The 21,508-nt window shown below is 39.1% G+C and overlaps 3 protein-coding genes and 2 non-coding genes across 7 annotated transcripts; 4 read left to right on the forward strand and 1 right to left on the reverse strand.

Moving 5' to 3' along the window:
- Positions 1-126: 126 nt before the first annotated feature.
- trnak-cuu (transfer RNA lysine (anticodon CUU)) lies at positions 127-199 on the forward strand. The gene has a single exon. It is a non-coding gene; the product is annotated as a tRNA-Lys (tRNA).
- A 961-nt stretch (positions 200-1,160) lies between these two features.
- On the forward strand, positions 1,161-1,233 carry trnak-cuu (transfer RNA lysine (anticodon CUU)). The gene has a single exon. It is a non-coding gene; the product is annotated as a tRNA-Lys (tRNA).
- Positions 1,234-1,860: 627 nt separating this feature from the next.
- riox1 (ribosomal oxygenase 1) lies at positions 1,861-7,249 on the forward strand. Its single transcript, XM_086061156.1, has 15 exons — positions 1,861-2,026; positions 2,316-2,450; positions 2,546-2,697; positions 2,851-2,950; positions 3,054-3,167; positions 3,248-3,354; positions 3,428-3,535; positions 4,082-4,116; positions 4,214-4,392; positions 5,292-5,396; positions 5,472-5,613; positions 5,687-5,807; positions 5,899-5,998; positions 6,075-6,161; positions 6,256-7,249. Exons 1-15 carry the CDS (start codon positions 1,940-1,942, stop codon positions 6,313-6,315), a joined length of 1,632 nt encoding a protein of 543 aa, XP_085917282.1. The 5' UTR covers positions 1,861-1,939; the 3' UTR covers positions 6,316-7,249.
- Positions 7,247-8,461, reverse strand: ndufb1 (NADH:ubiquinone oxidoreductase subunit B1). Its single transcript, XM_086061157.1, has 3 exons — positions 8,384-8,461; positions 7,508-7,652; positions 7,247-7,421 (listed from the first exon to the last, which is right to left on the reverse strand). Exons 2-3 carry the CDS (start codon positions 7,645-7,647, stop codon positions 7,385-7,387), a joined length of 177 nt encoding a protein of 58 aa, XP_085917283.1. The 5' UTR covers positions 7,648-7,652; positions 8,384-8,461; the 3' UTR covers positions 7,247-7,384.
- Positions 8,462-8,677: 216 nt separating this feature from the next.
- Positions 8,678-19,866, forward strand: cpsf2 (cleavage and polyadenylation specific factor 2). 3 transcript variants are annotated; one of them, XM_086061155.1, is made up of 15 exons: positions 8,678-8,924; positions 9,112-9,285; positions 9,556-9,715; positions 9,808-9,913; positions 10,062-10,191; positions 10,374-10,489; positions 10,877-11,064; positions 11,131-11,421; positions 12,563-12,663; positions 12,990-13,193; positions 13,263-13,415; positions 13,498-13,720; positions 15,245-15,559; positions 16,706-16,840; positions 18,441-19,856. In XM_086061155.1, exons 2-15 carry the CDS (start codon positions 9,137-9,139, stop codon positions 18,531-18,533), a joined length of 2,364 nt encoding a protein of 787 aa, XP_085917281.1. In that variant the 5' UTR covers positions 8,678-8,924; positions 9,112-9,136; the 3' UTR covers positions 18,534-19,856. The 3 variants fall into 3 exon arrangements, with proteins under 3 accessions (XP_085917281.1, XP_085917279.1, XP_085917280.1); XM_086061153.1 differs by having other exon boundaries at positions 12,990-13,415; positions 18,441-19,864; XM_086061154.1 differs by having other exon boundaries at positions 8,686-8,815; positions 12,990-13,415; positions 18,441-19,866.
- Positions 19,867-21,508: the final 1,642 nt, after the last annotated feature.

A 21,508-nucleotide genomic window follows, 5' to 3' on the forward strand; every position in this document is an offset into this window, starting at 1 on the left:
ATTAATAGCTACTAAACCTACAGATTTTTTGTTTGAGTTAAGTAATAATTATTTAGAATTTTAATGACTGTTAAAACTGAATTATGTAACTGTTATTTAAAATCAATGGACTCGCTGAAATATATCGCCCGGCTAGCTCAGTCGGTAGAGCATGAGACTCTTAATCTCAGGGTCGTGGGTTCGAGCCCCACGTTGGGCGACTTTCTTTTCCTACCCTCCGTTCATTAAATTACACATTATCTAACATGCCAATGGCGTTATATATTTGTATTTTGGCATGAAAAAGCGACGTGACGTCGTGACGTTACCATGACGAATGAGAGCAGGCGCAATTTGCATTAATAACAATTTCTGGTTGTGAGAGCCAATCGCGTTTTGAGCTGTTGCCAAACTTTTTCATTAATCATGCAATCAATATGCTACATTCTGCCCATATTTAAGGATACACAAATGTGTTCTTTCTGGATAAGCCAATCAAACTGCCTTCAGGGCGGTGGACGGCGGCCGTTTTATCACTCCCATCTCGCGAGCAGACTATAAACTATACGTATACGTACAAATTAGACATATACAGCTCGTAGGCTCTTAGTATATAAATCATGCTGTTTCTACTAAGTATCGTCTCAAATGTTCTCCAATTTTGATACTGTAAATGTATAGGATCGTATGCCGAGAACGTTTCTTGGGAGTGGTAATATGGCGGCATCGTGGCATCAAAGCGAAGCAACTTTCTGTGCAAACGTAAAAGTAAAGCTAAATTAAATAAAGTATATTTCAAATGTTCTATTTTTAGTAAGTTTTGCATGACCAAATATACATTGCATTGCATTGCACATATTTTTTAAATTAAAGTTCCATTAAAGAGTTAAAAAAATAAACATATTTTAATTCAATAAACAACATAATCAATCCATTAAAAAGTTGAAAGTACAAGCTGTGGTTTGATACTGTGTTAATAGGTGTTCATGTTAATAGATGTTCGACAGTACTATACTTAATTACAGTATATTTCTGTTATTTGTAGACAAAAGTTAAATTCAAGCATAAGCAAATATTTGTCTTCTTACATCAAAGTTTCTTCAAAACTAGAATTATAGTTTTATCTGCATTTGCTCCCACTTATTCAGCCTAATATATCCCAGCTCTGTGTTACCGCCATCGCCCGGCTAGCTCAGTCGGTAGAGCATGAGACTCTTAATCTCAGGGTCGTGGGTTCGAGCCCCACGTTGGGCGACTTTCTTTTCCCACCCTCCCTTCATTAAAATACATATTATCTAACATGCCAATGGCGTTATATATTTGTATTTTGGCATGAAAGAGCGACGTGACGCCGTAATGTTACCGTGACGAATGCACATTAATAGTGTCCGGTTTATGAGGTTTATGTTTGAATGGAAAATGTGGAACACAGTGGTGAGTGCAGGCGCAATTTGCATTAATAAAAATGTCTGGTTGTGAGAGCCAATCGCGTTTTGAGCTGTTGCCAATCTTTTTCAAGAATCATCCAATCAATATGCTGCATTATGCCCAGATTTAGGCTAAGTGTTCTTTCTGGATTGTCCCTTTAGAATCTCAAGCGACAATTCGGGGGGGGGGGGGGCTGATGGCAGTTAGGGGTGCACATTGTGGTTATATATAATTGGCGTTAGGATTATGAGCGGTGTCCTCGGAATCAAATCTCCTTTGTAAATGATTCACACAGTTTGAGAAACATTGCTTACATGCTGTTCTTATGGTAATCGATCAGCATAACACTGTCTATTCACATAGATTGAATTATAAATTATGAAAAAGAGGAATTTTACATGTACAGTTTACTATTTGTTTAATGCCAATGAGGACGCTAGGGAGTCTGTCGACGTGCATATTTACATAATATTAGCCGAAGAAGACACGAAGTGAGTCGCTCTTTGATGACGTCCGCACTCACGGTGAGAAAATGGAGAAAAAACACATGTCGGCTTTCTCCTTGTATCAAACGCTGCAACCGGAATTGCAATCTTCTCCTAAGAAGCGTCCATTGCAGGTAAAAGCGCTGATTTATTTTTTTTTATAGGTGGTTTAGGTTTTTATATATCAGCCATTGGACTCTTCTAACAATGCACGAGGTTGTGAATGTGATGATGGCAACGTCTGCATGGCAGTAAAACATTCCAATGTAGCCAAATGCTTCATTCTTTTTATTTTCTGGAGAGTGATGACAGGCCCTATTTGCTTACTATTGTATCCCAGAATGTATTTATTTAAATGCTCCCATCTTTTTTACTTTCTTTTTTTTTGGCATGTCCTGTTTTCAATCTGGTTTAATTGTCCAGGTGGCATCTAAGAAAAAGAAAAGAGAGACCGACATTGCAAACGTGAATAATGTTAATGCTGCAACACAAAGGAAAAAGAAGAAAATGAAAGCCAAGAATCATGCAGCAGAGGTGTCAATACAGGAAATGGCTGAAGTAAGTTTGTTAAATGACTCAAACCTAAATTCATCCAGGATGTATTATAGTCTTTGTAATATATGTTTTAAAGAGTTGTTATGTTTCAAACACAGCCGGAGTGTGTAAACACGGAGTGTGTAAACACGGGCGAGCAGGCACTAAATGTGTTACTGGCTGAGTTGTCGCAAATGAACAACAGTAAGGAGCGTGCTAGCACACTTTTCCAGTGGCTGATCGACCCTATTCCAACCAAGGCCTTTTTCAGGTAGATAGACAAAAAGAGTGTGGTCAAATTTGATCATCATTTGTACTATGGCTAGGTGATATAGCATTAACACGTTTTTTTGCCCGTACACTTAAAGAAAATAGCAAACAGCAAGATAGTTCTAAACAAGTGTTGCTCTTTTTCATCTCCAAGGGAAACATGGGAAAAGAAACCTGTTCTTGTTCAGCGTAAAAAGCCAGATTACTACAAGGGATTATTTTCCACAGAAGAGTTTGATCGCATTCTTCGACAGGTAAGAATAAAAAAATATTCCTGTCAAATTTTTAATTCTCAAGATCGAACTCGTGAACCACATTCATGCGGTGTTGCTATTTTCCTTTTTATTTCAAATAAAGGAGGATGTTCAGTATGGCGTGAATCTCGACGTCACAAGCTACACAAATGGCAAGAGGCAAACACACAACCCCCCTGGTAGAGCTCTGCCGTACACTGTGTGGGACTTTTATGAGGTATGTTAATCCATTTTAATTGACATTTTTTGGAAATATTCCATCTTAACTTCAAATGCTAAAACATTGCTGTTTCCCAGAGTGGCTGCTCTCTCCGTATGCTGAATCCTCAGGCGTTCTCCACCACCATGTGGAATGTGCTGTCCATCCTGCAGGAGTATTTTGGCAGCATGGCAGGCGCCAATGTGTGAGTATAGGACGTCTACTCGGGTCACGGCGGTCGATTAGGTTTTCATCCGAATTATGTTTTGTTAACTCAGCTACCTGACGCCGCCCGGAACACAAGGATTCGCCCCGCATTATGATGACATTGAGGCATTTGTGATTCAGCTGGAGGGAAAGAAGCACTGGAGGGTCTACAACCCAAGGTGAGATGATGCAAGGAAGCTTACTAAAAAAAAATACAAATTCCAACGGGAAGTCAACCTTTAACATTTCTTGACAATATTATGTCATATATGACCTCACTAGTTTTAAACATGGTGTTCTGATTAATATTACATTTGCGGAATATGAGTGAATCTAGCCGTTTAATCCATCTGAGGGGCGGCCATTTTGCCACTTGCTGTCGACAGAAGAAGATGACATCACAGTCGCTCAGGGCTCAGGCAACGACCAATCACAGCTCACCTATTTTCGGAAGCTGAGCTGTGATTGGTTGTTGAGACCTGAGCAACTCTGATGTCATTTTTAGTCGATAGCAAGTGGCAAAATGGCCGTCTTCTGATATTGATAAAAACTGCTGGGTTTTGTTGCCCAACTCATATTCCACTAACACATTGTATTAAAAGAGGTACAGTAGTTATGATTCCAATCAATTTGGAATAACAAAACCACAATATTACATGAAGTTATTATACATTGGGGATGCTTGTTCATTGCACGATAAATGTTTTGTTCTAACGTTCCTTTAGGTCAGACGATGAAGCCTTGCCTGTGCTTTCAAGCCGTAAGTACAACAATAACAAAAATGCATGATCGTAAAAAGCTATTTATCTGACTTGGTTGGTTTGTATTTGTAACACTCAAGTGATTTGTATTTCCAGCTAACTTTGACCAAGCAGAGATTGGGAAGCCCATTTTGGAAGTGTTGCTGGAGGCAGGAGATCTGCTCTACTTTCCCCGAGGGTTCATCCACCAGGGCGTCTGCCTCCCGGATGCGCACTCCCTGCATATTACCGTCTCCTCCTACCAGAAAAACAGCTGGGGAGATTTACTCCAGAAGGTATGTGAATGTACTTGCATCTCTGTTCAGAGAATGGCTACAAAAAGTTATTTCAAAATCTCAAGGTGTGGCACACAGAATTAGAGATAGACCGATATGCATTTTTTTTTTCAAGGCCGATACGATACCAATTTTCGGTAGTCAGGGAGGCCGATACCGTTATTTGAAGCCGATATACATTTGCAGAAAAAAAAAAGTTGGAGTCAATTTTTTTTATAATAATAAAAACTCCAGCACTTGACTGCTTAAATGCCTTCAAGGACATGTTTATTAAACAGATTTTATGATTTGCCACATGTTAAAGGTTTTTTGTTTGCCATCAGCTTTTGCACCAACTATAATGTAGCTTCCGCACGCGAACTCCCACGTAGTCGCTAAAAACGTCTATTAGGTTAGCTCGCGAGCTAACCTAATAGCCGTTAATTCACGAGCTAGCCTGTTATCTCGCAGGCTAATAGCAGCTAATTCGCGAGCTAGCCTGTTAGCCCGCGGGCTAACCGTTCACCCGCACGCCAACTCACAAATAGCCGCTAATTTGCGAGCTAACAGTTAGCTCGCGGGTTAACCGTTCTTCCACACGCTAACCCCGGGATAACTCCCAAATAGCCGCTAAAGAACGGCTATTAGGCTAATTGCCGCTTATTGGCTGTTAGCACTGCACGAGCAACAATCAGATGCTGCAGGGAGTCAACAGCCGCTGACTCGGAGCAGACGGAGGAGAAAAGCGCCCGTCGGAGCAAAAAATACGTTTTTAATATACCGGCCATCAAAACAAAAAAAGATGTCGATATTCATAAAATTCTGAATATCGGCCGGGTGGATTATCGGTCTATCCCTACTTTGGTCCATTCTGTAATGGACCAAATTTTCAAGCACTTTGGTTCGGGTTCTGTTTCCAGCTGGTTCCTACTGCTCTTGAAATCGCAGTGGAGGAGGATGTCGAGTTCAGACAGGGTTTACCTCTAGACTACCTCTCATACATGGGTGTCCAAAACTCCGACAAGGTGTGCGTCTTCATCCGCCAACATTTCCCTGCACTTTTTTTCCCCCCTACTTACCCTTTGTTTACTCTTCTGTAGGATGATCCACGGAGGGCTACATTCTTCTCCAAAATTGATAACCTAATGAACAAGCTTCGGAATTTTGTTGCATTGGACGCAGCTGTGGATGTTAAAGCCAGAGACTTCCTTCATGACTGCTTGCCCCCGAAGCTCACTGCGGGTGGGAGTCCTTTGAAAGAAGTGAAAGCCCGTTTCTGAGCATGTACTGACCCCAGCTCTGCTTGAACTTGCAGAGGAAGCAGCCGGCAGTGTGCACGGAGCACCTGCTAGGTGGGAGGACGGGAGTGTAAGGGATGCAGGTGCATGTATCACAAGCCAGACTCGAGTCGGACTCCTCCGAGCAGGATGTGCCAGGTAATTTGACTTGTAGAACATAATGTAATTAATCAAACAAGTGCTTTTTTTTTTTGCTCAGTATTTTCTGGTACATTTCTTATTCTTCAAGGCTATGCAGCGATGGAGATGCCGTCCATCTTTACTACACCACCGACAACTCCAGAGTTTATCACAAAGAGGAGCTGAAAAGCTTTGAAATAAAAGCTGAGGTAGACATGGGACTATTTTTAATTTTGACTTTCTTTCTTAAAGTCTTCTAAAAAAAAAAAACTTTCCTTCCTCCAGTACACAGATGCAGTTGAGTTTCTGATCCACTCATATCCCAAATTTGTGAGTGTAGGAAGTTTCCCATGTGATTCTGCACAGGAAAAGGTGCGTTTTTCTTGCAACTAAAGCGTACATTTTTGTGTATAGAGAATGGATGGGCGGATGTTGCTCATGTGCACGTGCTTCTTTTCCTCACCAGATCTCTTTGGCCAAGCTACTTTTTAAGAAGGGGGTCATCCAGAAGGAGTCACTTTTGTAGTGGCATCAACTTTTTTTTTTTCTCTAGAAAACATAATTTGAAGAACTTAAAAATGGTATCGTGTGAAAGCAAAAATACACACTCGCCAAAGATGAATATCCAAATGTATTCCGAGTTAATGTTATCACAAATTGTAGTTGCTTTTGTATTAAGGAAAACTAACTCATTCAGTGTCATTGATGGATATTGACGTCAAAAATTCATTTGAACTATTTCTATTTAACATATTTTTCCACTTTTGTTAACAAGAATATGAAAACCTAGAAGAAAAACATTTTCATTTAGAACAGAACGTGAGTTAACTATTAGTCATACGATTAATTACATTAAGTTAGGAGCGTCGAGCAATTAAAATCGTAATTAATTGCATGACTGCGAGTTAACTCACGATTAATCACAAATTTTATATCTGTTCTAAATGTACAATAAAAAAAAATCTAGGTTTTCAATACTCTTGTTAAAAGTGGAAAAAAATGTTAAACTAATAGAAATAGTTCAAATGAATATTTGACGTCTGTAACCGTCAATGGCAGTGAATGAGTTGAGGGCGCACTGAAAAATGAGTCAAAACATTACGGTAAAAATTGGGAGTTTACTGCAAATGAGCGGATGCAGTTTATCCCACTCAAGTTTTAGACCACCAGCTCATCAGGTAATATCAGATTTTTATATGCATTTACGCTCACTTTTTATGTTACTCTTATAGCTTTCGTTTTTCAATGGAGCTTGAATGCTCCATTGTGCTTTATCTTAGTAATTTAGTTTGATATGTGTGAGAAAAAAAAATTCAAAAATAAATAGAAAATGCACCATTTCAAACCTGATTGACCTGATCTGCACATCTGAAGCTCAGCTTAATTGCCGAAACTGAGCAACTATCTTGTACAGTATCCATGTGTTTGTTTGTTTTTAAATAAAAAGAAAACGAGTGTGATGGGAAAGTACATTTATTGTTGGTTGATACAACTAAAAAATACAGACACAAGTCTTTTTAAATATTCTTATTTCAGCACCACCCATCAACCATTCACACTGCAGACATAGTGGACAAACACTGAGGTTAGGGAGTCTACTTCCAAGTCACTTCCTCGCCAGGCTTCAGCTCCCTGCAGAGAAGAGGAATAAGCAGACGACATGTTTTCTCTTGGAGTCGACCTCAGAAAATATCGTAGAATCCAACAAAATTGCAAACCTGCTGTATAATACACTTTTGTTCCTGAAAGCAGTCAGCTTCGCGTCCTGTTGCTTGTCAAGGTACCATCCGATCACAAAGCCCATGGGCACCAGCAACTGCATCCAGTGCTCACGGGCGAAAGCTGCAACGTTGACCATGTTTTCTGCAAATAAATAGAAGCAAGTATGACTTTAAAGGATATCAAGATTTTTTTCTCCATAAAATATCATGACATTCTTCAGTCAAAATACATAAAGGATGATGAGTTTACAGCATATACTTAGGCTCAAATCACACAATTTTGAGAGGTGGTTCTGTCTTATTCAGAGATGGGAATAAAAAATATTTTTACTTGCACTGGATTGCTTGGTAGGCCCTCCAGAGTACATTTTACACATTTCCCCAAGACCTTACACTAACGCTGTATTCGGTAAATATGCAGCTGTAATATAGTGATTTGCTGAAGTTTGGTTACATAAACCGGTGACTGTAGATTTATGTGATTATACCCCTACACAAACTGTAGTACTCATAATAAATGGCATTGTAGCAATCACTTCTGCACGACCGATGGTGACTATCATTTTACCCTTCACACACCCATTAACGGTGATTTCAAGAAGAATGAAGAGTAGATAAATCTCACTTAGCGCACATTTTATAAGGGCTACAATACCGACCATTAAACATTTTTTGTTTATAAACAATCTTACCATTTTACTGATAGCACCACACTAGCTAATCACCTAGCCTAGCTATCATACCAGCACTGTGAAATACTTATTCCATATTTATTCAGAGTATAACAATAATCAAAACAAAGTTGTGACCGCAAGCCTGTAAAGAGGTTAATAGTCTTAGAGTAGAAATACATCATTTCAAATAAAAAGTTACCTTTTGTTTACAGAAAGCTTCGTACGGCCTTCTGCTATTCACTCAGCATAGTATACAGAGGACATTGGAACATACCATCTGCGCCGACAAGAGTGGGTGGTCAAAGCAATAAACAGACATCAAAATAATATATTTAACAGTATGAAGCAACTATACAGTTTTAATTTGTGAATATAGATAATCTAAGAGACGTAAAATAACTTTATGGAAACGAAATAAATTAGTTATTGATTTTAATGCCAGTCTGTATTTGATGCCGAGTTAGTAGGCTCCCATGCACTTTGACACATGACACAGCGGCAAACATGGCTGCTTGTGGTGATGCTACGACGCTAGCAAAAATGTCCGAAAAGCGAAATTAACAAATAATAATCTTCTTATTTGTTTGTTGAATCACCCCGATTCAATATTTCTACGTTATCTAAATGAATGGTACGTTTAGAATTCCAAGGTTATGTTAATTAGCGCTAGCAGAAGCGTAAATGCAGCTAGTTAGTAGGCTTACCGGGTAGTTGTTGAAGCCTGACCCGCCATTGATTGTGTGAGTATGTTTTTATAAAAAATTGCTAACAAATTAGCTGCTAAAGTTGCATGATTTGCAATTACCGCATGGACCGATACAGTTTTAGAAAACGATCGCTCCCCTTTTTGTCTTTCCAGACACACTGGGCCAGTGTAACTCGTAATTCTGTTTTTGAGGTTGGTTGTATTCTTACATGTTCTTACAGCGTGAAGACAAGTGAATGAGCCACGATGACGTCCATTATCAAGCTGACAGCTTTGTCAGGAGTTCAGGAGGAGTCTGCCCTCTGCTACCTTCTCCAGGTGGATGAATTCCGCTTCCTTTTGGACTGTGGCTGGGACGAGAACTTCTCAGCGGACATCATTGATGCCATAAAGCGGTAATTGGGATATTTGTCTTTTATGTAGGAGGAGTTTAGAAAGAGTAGAGATGGGGAAGGTGCAGGCTTTCAAGTACTTGGGGAGCAACTGTTCAAAGTGATGGACAGTGTGAAAGAGAACAGGCAGGATGGAGCTGGTGATGAAAGTTTCAGGTGGGATCTGTGGCAGAATAGAATAAGTGACACTGGATATTGCTAGAAGTGATGCTGGATATTGTCACATCCTTTACAATGGCGTAATCTTTGTGATGGTTATAATTGTTCTTGCAGGCATGTTCACCAGGTTGACGCCGTGCTTCTCTCCCATCCTGATCCTATACATCTTGGAGCTCTGCCGTATGCTGTGGGGAAATTGGGTCTGAATTGTACCATATATGCAACAATACCGGTCTACAAAATGGGTCAAATGTTCATGTATGATCTTTACCAGGTGAGAAGGAATAACGGATGCATATTACACAGTACGGCAAGAGCTTAGCTTTGCACACAGTATTAATTCGTATCATCCGTTTTCGTCTGTAGTCTCGAAACAACAGTGAAGATTTCACTTTGTTCACCCTTGATGATGTCGACAGTGCTTTTGATAAGATTCAGCAGTTGAAGTATTCGCAGATTGTCAATCTGAAAGGTGAGTTAAAATGTGTTGACCTTGCCTACAGTTAATATAAATAACTCAATGCACCCCTGCTCAAATGCTCGGTTTTTGTGATATAAACATTTGACCTTAGAATATAAATTAATTTACCTTTTAATCATCATTTCATCCGTTCTGATAGGAAAAGGACATGGTCTTTCAATTACACCACTTCCTGCCGGTCACATGATTGGTGGGACCATTTGGAAGATTGTGAAAGATGGCGAGGAGGAGATTGTTTATGCTGTGGACTTCAACCACAAAAGAGAAATGTAAGAATGGATAAACATTGAAAATGAAGACCCTAACTTGCTCAGATGTGAATGGTTGCTGATAAAGTACGTGCCCTGCAGTTGAACTGGCAACCAGTTCAGGTTGTGCAGCGCCTCTCGCCTCAGCTCAAACATATAGTTATTCTCTTCCTGTACTGATTTTGGTTGTGTTTCTGTTCTAGCCACCTGAACGGCTGTACTATGGAGAGCATCAGCCGACCTTCCTTGCTTATTACTGACTCCTTCAATGCAGCATATGTACAACCGCGTCGCAAACAAAGAGATGAACAGCTACTTAGTAAGTAATCATTACAGGTAGCAACTGTTGTATTGTAAAACGCTCCTTTTTTTTGTCCCCGCATGATATAGTTCTGTGTCATTATGACACATAGATACATTATTGGTAGTAAATCAATATTTTTTTTGACCAACTAAGTTAAATGACCCTGCAGCTAATGACGGCACGGCACATTAATGTGCCATAGCACACTGGTTGGGAACATTTCACTCTGTCAACCAAAATTGAACGATTCCATTTGTAATAGCAGGATAAGCCCTCCCTGTCTGGTATAAAAAAAAATTACACTAACTAACGTGATACACTGACAAATGCTAACATTCTAAGCAAGGCGTTTTTAATGTGTTTTTCCCTAATCTCTGTCCTTTTTCTTACCTCCCTGCTCAGCCAACGTAATGGAGACCCTCCGTGGGGATGGTAATGTGCTTATCGCCGTGGATACAGCCGGGCGGGTGTTGGAGCTGGCTCAGCTCCTGGACCAGATTTGGAGGACAAAAGATGCCGGGCTCGGCGCTTACCCGCTCGCCCTACTTAACAATGTCAGCTACAATGTTGTCGAGTTCTCGAAGTCTCAGGTATCAGGCTCGCCTTCAGTTTCCTGCATGTGCAACAACACAAGTTTACGCACAATTTCCCCGTAGGTGGAGTGGATGAGCGACAAGCTCATGAGGTGTTTCGAGGATAAGAGGAATAACCCCTTCCAGTTCCGCCATTTGACCCTCTGCCACAGTTTGGCCGACCTGGCTCGGGTCCCCAACCCTAAAGTGGTGCTGTGCAGCCAGCCGGACCTCGAGTCTGGCTTTTCTCGAGAACTCTTTATCAAGTGGTGTGAAGACAGCAAGCACTCGGTCATCCTGACTTATCGCACCACTCCTGGAACACTGGCCCGCTACCTCATTGACCACCCGGAGGAGAAGATGCTTGATCTGGAGGTAAAAATGAACATGACAAATCAAGTGCCTTGCAAAAGTGTTAGCCCCCCTTGAACTTTTGACCTATTACCACATTTCAGGGTTCAGACATGAGGATATAAAATTGGGAGAAAAATACATTTATGGGGGGTGAAAAATCAACACCAAGTGGCACACAATCAATACAATATTTTATTTATTATCATTATTATTATTATTATTATTATTATCACAAATAAGAAACTGAATAAATTATTCACCCCCGTTTATCTCAGTGCAGCCTACTGACTCTAGAAGTTCCTAGATTTTTTTCCCCCTCAATAATCCAATGTTCACCTGGAGATTTCCATTTGTCCCTGTAGAGTTTTTAATTGCTGCTGTAAACTATTGTATATAGTAGTGGCTAGGGTCAGCTCTAAATCAGTCAGTTTTGCAATTCAGAAACATCAGGCATCAGTGGGAACGGTGCATGTTAATAGACAACAGCAACATGTATCTGTATGAGTGTAATGAAAATAGTAGTGAATATGAGGATGAATTATTATGGTGTATGCCTATGAATTACATGTCCTACCTACTCCCTTTTGAACATGTAAACTCTTTTCTTTCTTCCTATTCTTGTTTTTTTTTTTTACTTCAACTTATATTTTATACTTGCAATGTGTTTAATGTTTTTCCATGTTCATATGTTCAGTAAACCAACAAGAGGTTAAGAATGGTCTCCTGTATGAAGATTTTCACATTACTAGGGTTGTGTAATTGGTCAAAATTCAATTACAATTTCAATTATTACTCTCCACAATGCCAAAATCGCCATCATTGGAAATAAAAATAAAAGATTATTAATACAAATTTTCAGTTGTTTAAATTTTGATTTTTTTGTTTTATTTTTTTATTCTAAAATGGGTAATTTTAATTGTTTGCTCCAAAAGGAACTTGCATAATTATCGTATTGCAAAGAAATGTATTTGTCTTAATATTTTTTACAGGTTTAAACATTTTCTTGTTTTTTTTTTAAATATATTTTTTTACCAAAAAACAAAACAAATTATTGTCCTAATCGTGATTAATATTTTCATCATAATTGAGCAGCCCTTCGTGTTACTGTTGAACACTTTTTTTTAGATATAACTGCTAAAACAATTCATTGTTGTCCTGACAGGTGAGAAAAAGAGTCAAGCTTGAAGGCAAAGATCTTGAAGACTACCTTGAAAATGACAAAATAAAGAAAGAAGTGGCAAAGAAACTGGAACAAGCAAAAGAGTAAGTGAAGTTGACAGTAAAATGATTTTACACAGCAAAAATAAGGTCCAAAATGAATTCATTTCTTCCAGCTGAGTGTAAACTTGAAGGCTTCAATGTGTGTGAATTTAATTTAAAAACATGAACAGTTAACACTTCAACATGGAGCTAATCAAATAATGAATGAACAAGATTGGAAAATCAGCAAATAAGCCACATCTATGTTAAAATGAAGATCTGACCTTTATGGAAAAATTAAAAGATAAACTAACAGTGTGTCGAAGTGGTAAATATGAAACAAAAGTGCGAAATGACAAAGTGGACATTTTACGCCGGCGCTCCTGCAGGGTTGATGTGGACTCCAGCGACGAGAGTGACATGGACGACGACATAGATCAGCCGACCGTGCCAAAAACCAAACACCACGACTTGATGATGAAAGGCGAGGGAAACCGTAAAGGCAGTTTCTTCAAACAAGCCAAGAAGTCTTACCCGATGTTCCCGACACACGAGGACAGGATCAAATGGGACGAGTACGGGGAGATCATCAGGTACCCCGTTGAAGAGATTGCTGCACCCTTTGATAAAAAGTCAGTCCAAATAACCCTTTTTGGTTGCAGGATTGAAGATTTTCTGGTTCCTGAGCTGCAAGCTGCGGAAGAGGAGAAAAGCAAACTGGAATCCGGCTTGACCAATGGCGACGAGCCGATGGACCAGGACCTCTCTGTTGTTCCCACCAAATGTGTTTCTAGTATTGAGAATCTTGAAATCAAGTGAGTGATCACCAACTGGAACGCTACAGATTCAAATTCAAGAAACATGAGTGAGTCCGATTCTTCTGCTTCCTCCTCGCAGAGCCAGAATAACATACATAGACTACGAAGGTCGCTCCGACGGGGATTCCATCAAGAAGATCATCAACCAGATGAAGCCCAGGCAGCTGGTGATTGTCCACGGGCCGCCGGAGGCCAGTCTGGACCTGGCTGAGTCTTGCAAGGCTTTCAGCAAGGATCTCAAAGTGTACACGCCCAAACTGCAGGAGACCGTGGACGCCACCAGCGAGACGCACATCTACCAGGTCAGCTTGTTTGCACGCAGTTGATCTTTTTCTCCAGCTCGTGATGGGCCTAATAAGGCAACTTATTGAATCTGGGCCAGTAAGGATTTTGCCAGTTACCTGCAATTTCATCGATCTCTCACTGGTTATGTTGCATAATGACATATTTAGGGTGTAATGGATTTACTCTTAGCAACCAGCAGAGGGCACCATTAATTAAAATGCTAGCTCAACAGGCTGTTTCCGATCACTGATTATTAACCGATGACTGTTGTTTATTTGCTATTATTTAATGATTCAACAAAATCAAATATACAGTACTCACCAACCTATTTGGAACTGGGAGTTACAATTACAGGTAGTGTTGTTCCGACACCGTTTTTTGGCCCCCGGTACTGATTCCGATACCTAAGTCGTTGGTTTTTTTCTCAACATGAAAAAGCTGTCCTGCCATTGGTTCAGAGCATTCAAGGGCCAATAGGATATCTTAGCTCGGCATGCAGTGAACATGTCATACATCAGTGAATGTCAATGCAAGACACAAGATGCTGCATCCAAAATCCTATATTAGCGTCAGAATTAATGGTATCGGCATGTTACTTGTTAGTACTCACCGATATCACTGTTTTAATGCAGTATCAGGGCCTCTGCCGATACCAGTATCGGTATCGGAACAACACTTATTACAGCTTATGTAAATGCTGTGCAATTAATCGAAATTCAATTACAATCTTAATTATTACACTCCACAATTACAAAATCAGCATCATCGTAAAAAAAGATTATTAATTCAAATTTTTGAGTTGTTCAAATTTATACATTTGCACCTTTTTAATTTTTTTAAACTAATTTAATAAATTTTGTTTCATCCAAAAAGACCTCGCATTATTTGAGTGTTTCAAAGAATTGTATTTGTTTTAATATTTTTTATTTGTTTTAGTTACATTTAAACATTTTCTTATTTTGTACCCAAAAAATCGCACAGTGCACATGCTGCACTCCAACTTCCAGTTTTTCCAACATAAATAATCAAATATATATTATTATAAATATATATTATCATTATTCAGTTTGGTCCAAAAGGAACTTGCATAATTAGAGTGTTTTACTGTTGAGAGGCTGAAATGAGAGAATTTAGATTTTTGACTACATATTGAAAAACAACAGCGGCTATAAGCTATTAATCGATTATCAAATTAGTTGTCGATTAATGGTCGATCAATCAATTAATTTTGACACCTGGCTATATATTATATACAAATCGTGTAATTATTTTAATTATTATTTTTTAAATAATTATGTAAATAATTTTTCCTTAAATATTTTAATAATTTTATTGTGTATTGTTTGTGTGTTTATTTTAATTTTTATCATGAATCTGCTGAATAAAGTTGACTGATTGATAGTGAAGTTGTTTTTGTGGGGGTGGAATGAATTAATAGCATTTCCATTCAATTAATGGAGGGGGGGGGGGGATTATTTGAGATACAAGTGTTTTGTGTTTCAATTATAATAAGTTTACCAATATTTTATTTTTCGGTGAAGGTGCGCTTGAAGGACTTCCTGGTGAGCTCCCTGCAGTTCTGCAAGGCCAAAGACACCGAGTTGGCCTGGATTGACGGCGTGTTGGACATGCGAGTGGTAAAGGTAGACACAGGCGTGATGCTCGAGGAGGGCGTCAAAGAGGAGCTCGAGGACGGCGAGCTCGCCATGGACACCGCCCCCGACCTCGATATTGATCACAGTGCTGCAATGGCGGCGGCTCAGCGGGCTATGAAGAACCTATTTGGAGAGGACGAGAAGGAGCCGTCTGAGGAGAGTGATGTCATTCCCACATTGGAGCCGCTGCCATCACACGAGGTGAGAAAACTGATTTTTATTTTTATAGGTGCTGGAGTCTTGATTCTCAATTTCGCCCCCCCCCCCCCCCCCCCTTATTTGAATATTTGTGTTATTTAATAATGAAGTGGTCGGTTAGTTTGAATTAGTTTTTAGAGCAAGTATTTATTTTTTTATTCACTCATTTATTTTTCAGTTTAGTTTTTATTGTTTTTAGTAATATTTTTTTAATATATAGAGTATTTTTTTTATGCAAAGGGGGGAGAGTACCTTTTAAAACTCATTCACTGCTATAAATTCATTTTTAAAAAAGATGATAAAAATTTTGGGGCAAAAGGCGATTACATTTTTTTTATTGTAATTAATCTTCACTAGTTAACTCATGATTAATCACAAATTTTATATCTGTTCTAAATGTCCAATAAAAAAATGTCTAGGTTTTCATACTGTTGTTAACAAAAGTGGAAAAAAAATGTTCAACTAATTGAAATGGGTCAAATGAATTTTTGGCGTTTATAACCGTCAATGGCAGTGAATAAGTTAATGGATAATTTTTTTTTTTTTAAAGGATTCTGTTAAACAACAATTCCAAAGCAATGTCTATTTTTCATCAGCTAATTTTTTAGTGATCTTCTCTGGGCGTCGTCCACTTTGCCCTCCAGATCAAACTAACCTCATTTCAATGGATGTTGCTTTTCATGCAAATTAACCTCAACCCGAGGAGAAACTCCAAGCAGCAGATGACTTTTTGGTCTCGCCTGCAAAAAGGTCTCATGTTAATGACTTAAAATTCCTCCCCTAACAATGCACTCTTGTGTGCTTAACTTGATGTTTTGTCCTAGTCACACACACATTTTTGTCCTAGTCGCACGCACGCACGCACGCACACATTTCCATTATAAAAGAATGAGTACCTTCAAGTTACATAGTGCAGTTATGTCACTTAGTTACATGACAGTCCAAATCTTTGATGCATTACAGCAGACTAAAACTCAACATTATATTCTGTGCCTGTCCCGAGGTCTTGGTGCTATAAATTATTATATTGACTTGAGATGTTTTTTTATTAGTATTAAGGTAATGCATTCACAAGGGCATAAACCCCATCCAGCCTGTCCTTGGAATTAAATGTCCAACCCGTATACCACGGCCGTGTGCTCCGTCCAGGCGCCCGGACATCAGTCGGTGTTCATCAACGAGCCCCGCCTGTCCGACTTTAAACAGGTCCTCCTCAGGGAGGGCATCCAGGCCGAGTTTGTGGGAGGAGTGCTGGTGTGCAACAACCTGGTGGCTGTCCGCAGAGTGAGTATTTTATTTTTCTATCACCGTTTTTTTATTTCATTGGATTCAACTAAAGCTGCCAAAATGAATCGATTAATCGATGATCAAATTAATCGACAACTATTTTAACTCATTTAAACCCAACAACGTGTAAAAAACGTTTGTTATACAAGAGCAAACAGAAGGCTTTGATGCAGCTTCTGACATGAAGAGGTATCTTAAAGCAGTGGTTGTTATTTAAAAAGAAAAAACACCAGGTGGCAGCAGAGTATAAGAGATTAGCCAGGGCCATGTTGCACTTGTTCTTTTTCCCAGTGTTTCCAACAGGAATGTGAATATTGACAAAACTTTATTCCAATGCGAATTGCTGCAAATATGATATCTTCTGTGTATAATTAAAATAAGACATTTGCAAACATCTGTTTTTAATTTGGGAAAACAAATGACCGAACTGGTAACATAACACCCCCCCCACCCCTTTTATTTTAAACACCATACGAATATGAAGTACAAAATAAACACCAATCACTGGTTGATAAACAGTAATCAGGGAAAAATGCTTTTGTAATACACTTTTATCCAACATTTTAATTAATCTGATTAATAATTTGAATGATCGGTAGATCAAAAAATTCAAGTGACAGCACTGGATTCTAATGAGACATGTTTAGCAGTTATTAACTAATTTGTTCCCCAAAATGTATAAATACGTTCTATTTTATATGATTTAAGTGTCCCAAAGACGTGTTTTTTTATGTTTTTTTTTAATGCTAGAGCATACAGAAGGCTTTGATGCAGCCTCTCTCTCAACTGCAAAGAGCGGTTGAAGAAATGGTAGTTATTACACAAACGGCCAGCAGGTGGCAGCAGAGCAAAAAAGATCAACCAGGGCCATGTTGAAAAAAAAAACCCTCAATCACTCACAATTCTAAATAGATTTGTGAATAATGATGAAACTTAACTATATTCGAATGCTAATTGCTGCGAAACGGAAACAAATAGAAATATATTTTTTTCCCTGATGAAAGAAGAGACTGTAATCTTTCTTTTGGTAGGTTCCATGTTTTTATAGCAATAGAACACAATGGGAGTGAAGGGGATTGCTTGAGTAAAAATGGCTGGGAGTGAATGATAAAATAATGATAAATACTGAGATGATTTTGATGTTTGATAAAAAAAAAAAAGAATCCTAGCCAGTCCAGAACTAACAGTTTTCATTAACGAAACATTAAGCCTAAACAAAAAGCACAGCTTGCCAAAGTAGGGCAGAAAACCCAGAGGCTTATGAAGAGTCTCGCCTGAGGAAAAAAACAAAACAAAAAAACAACCACCCCGAGTGAAACTTAACAAGTCAAATAAAAAGAAAAGCAGGAGCAAACCAGGACGTCAACATGAAAATGTATAATTGACAAGAACTGAAAATAGATGCAAGCGAGAACATGAACTCAAAGAGACACTCGGAGCAGTCGGCGTCAGTGCAATGAAAGCGGAGGAAACTTGAAGCGTCTGATGCTTTGATGTCAAACCGGCGAACATTTCTTTCCGTTTTTTTTTTTTTTGGGGAACGTTTGTGTTGTAAAAGGTGAAATGGAGGTCTTACGTCTTTGTGTTCTTCGTCCAGACGGAGGCGGGACGCATCGGCCTGGAAGGCTGCTTGTGCGACGACTACTATAAGATCCGGGAGCTGCTGTATCAGCAGTATGCTGTCGTATAGCACCAGCGGACACCACAGAGGCCGTCCCACAACACCCTTGGGTATCTCCAGCTGTGTCCCCACGACACCCGTTGTACAGTTTCACTTTTTTTTTTTTTTATACAATTTTCTACTGCTAGGTGACCTTTGTTGGGGGGGGGGGGATTATACTAAGACTGATCTCTGTATGAGACAAGACAAGAGATACCTCTCCTCTGTATTTTGACATTAAAAATACAATCCTGATCTGAATTTCTGTATTTGTATATTAGATCAGTGGTTCTTAGCAAAACATGTCTCTAAAACCTACGGGTGACTTCTCGAATCTCCCGCTTGAAGTAAATAAGCGGCGACCTCATTTTCTGGTTGTTAGCGCCTTTGATGCATTCAATGCAGCATCATTCCAAGTTTCCTGTGGTACGATTTTGGAGTGGAAAACATGCACCGAGCCAAGCTGTGGAGTGGAAAAGTGGAATTAAAGCGCCACCGAACCCAGACGGTGAAACGATCTCAAATTTGGGGCACGTTACATTCAGCTAGAACAGCTAGGGTCTTTATTTTCTCTCAAATTCAACAAGTGTATATTTGACAGATAATAGTGGGCTGTTTAGTTTTTGAAATATTTTTAAAAATTTGTTGTTGTTTTTCTAATGCAGCGGCCCCTTTCACCCAAATTTGATTTCAAGTGGGCCGGAACTCTATGTGACCCAATAAGTTATAAATAACAACAGATCAAAAATATTTCCTGTATTTTTTTCTGCAAACAATTACAAGCACATTCTGAATACATTTCCATTTAATTATCTTATTGAAGTGTAATCGACAATGAGTGCAAAATTTTTGGTATCTAATCATGAGTACCAGTACTGTAACTATAGATATCTATAAATCCGCGCTGCTGGCCAATGGAATCAAATGTCCGCACGGGGCGGCCATCTTGCCACAGTCACCTCGCTCCGCCCATCTCATTCATTACTATGTGTTTTTAATCCTACATGTTCTTTTAACCCATTAAGGCCGGGAGCGTGTGAAGTTTAATGATGCAATAAAGTCATATGAAGTGAATTTTTAAAACAAAGTAATCTTATCTATTACCACCCCTTTCCGCCCCACCAACATTATTCACGCAATAATGTCAGATTTAAGTGACGATGCATCAAAATCACACGAGAGCTTTTAATTAGCCCAAAGCTAATTTAGGGAGAAGTAATTGCTCTGTTATGTTTGTTTTATTGGCGTGACAGTCCCCGTAGGTAAAATAACAAGATCATTTATTGCAACTAATTTTGCGGACCCCAAGCTACGACCCCAGTTTGAGAAGCACTGTCGACTGAGATGGCCAGTATGAAAGTGCAGCGTTTTTCTTTCTGTCTGTCTGTCCTTTCTTTCTTTTTTCTTTTTCTTTTTTCTTCCTTTCTTTTTTTCGTTTTTCTTCCTTTCTTTTTTTGTTTTTCTTTCTTTCTTTTTTCGTCTTTCTTTCTTTTTTCGTTTTTCTTCCTTTCAATTTTTCTTTTTTCCCTCTTTTTTCTTTTGTCTTTTGTCTTTCTTTCTGTCCTTTCTTTCTATTTTCATTTTTTTCTGTCTTTCTAAAAACATTTTTAATAACTTTACTCATTTAAACACATTTGAACTCAATAAAATAAACTTACTAAAACACGCTTTTTAATGTATTCCTTAGCTCCTGTTTACATTCTCACCGTCATGTAACATCACTTTGAGGAAACGAAAATAACCTCTCGCTTGCACAAATCTCAAAATAAATAAGTTGTTTGCTTCAAACTGTTTATATTTAAACACCAAAATGTCCAACCAAATCTTACAATTTCATTGAACGAAAGCCTGCTAGCTTAGTGCTAACGTATAATGTGAAATGCCATAGACTGGCTAGAGAAAGTTAACATTGATGTTGCCGTAATCTTCAAGCAACTGCTACTTTTAATATATGGAGTAGCAACACATATAAACACAATACTCACTCATTAGACCTGCTCCATACTGGCTGTAAAGTGACCCGAGACCACTTTCTTTTGTGATTTGGCGCCAGACTTGCTTGTATGCTGTCAAAACCCAAACCGCATCCTCTCCCTGCTGCAGTAACAGCAGATGGAGACATTTCCATCTCTTTCTTGCAGTCCCAAACTAACAGCATCAAGCATGCTCACGCAGCAGGCTGGTGAACCGCAGTAACGATATGACATTGTCCCCCGAAGTGATAAGTGGACTGGAAAAGACCCCGCGGCCGCTGCGGTGCGATGAGCTGGGATTAGCCCTCTCGTTTATCGTTTTGGGATTGCCGCAGCCAAAACAGATTTCAGCTCGCTTTCCTTATCTATTTTTGGACACGGCGGTGTATTAAAAAGATGGGCGATAAGAGGGGATTGTTGGTGGCGTGAGGACGGGAACGGTGATGTGTCAGCTGGCAGCCGCGGTGGCACATTGACTCGGTTGATTAGAGCCACGGCACCGTGTGAATCCTCAGCATGGATCTCTAGCACAAGGCAAGGCGGTTGTGCGATGGGACTTTTACACATTCAGTGAATGGACTCACATTTATTGCAGGTAAAATGTGATATCCAGAGACAATATAAAAATCAATAGAATACAAATGTTATATCTGTTTTAAATGTACAATAAAAAATTCTAGGTTTTCATACACTAGTTGACAAAAGTGGGGAAAAAATGTTAGACTAATAGAAATAGTTCAAATGATTTTTTTACGTTTAGAGCCGTCAATGGCAGTGAATGAATAAAAAAAAGAAGAAGCTTTTAATCTTAATTAATCGCATGTTTATAACCGTCAATGGCAGTGAATGAGTTAATTTTGTAAAAATTAAAGGGGAAGTCAACCTGAATCTTTGACGTCTATAGCCGTCATTGGCAGTGAATGAGTTAATCACCACCAATTCTCACTAACCTTGCACGTGCCTCGAGTGTGACGACGAGGGAGACGCTCCAAACAGGACAACGAAAATGAGCAGGGTTAGGGAGGGAGAGAG

This window comes from Leptonotus elevatus, chromosome 18 (assembly GCF_054856555.1).
Source record: "Leptonotus elevatus isolate MCC_2025b chromosome 18, RoL_Lele_1.0, whole genome shotgun sequence".
Taxonomy (NCBI): Eukaryota; Metazoa; Chordata; class Actinopteri; order Syngnathiformes; family Syngnathidae; genus Leptonotus; species Leptonotus elevatus.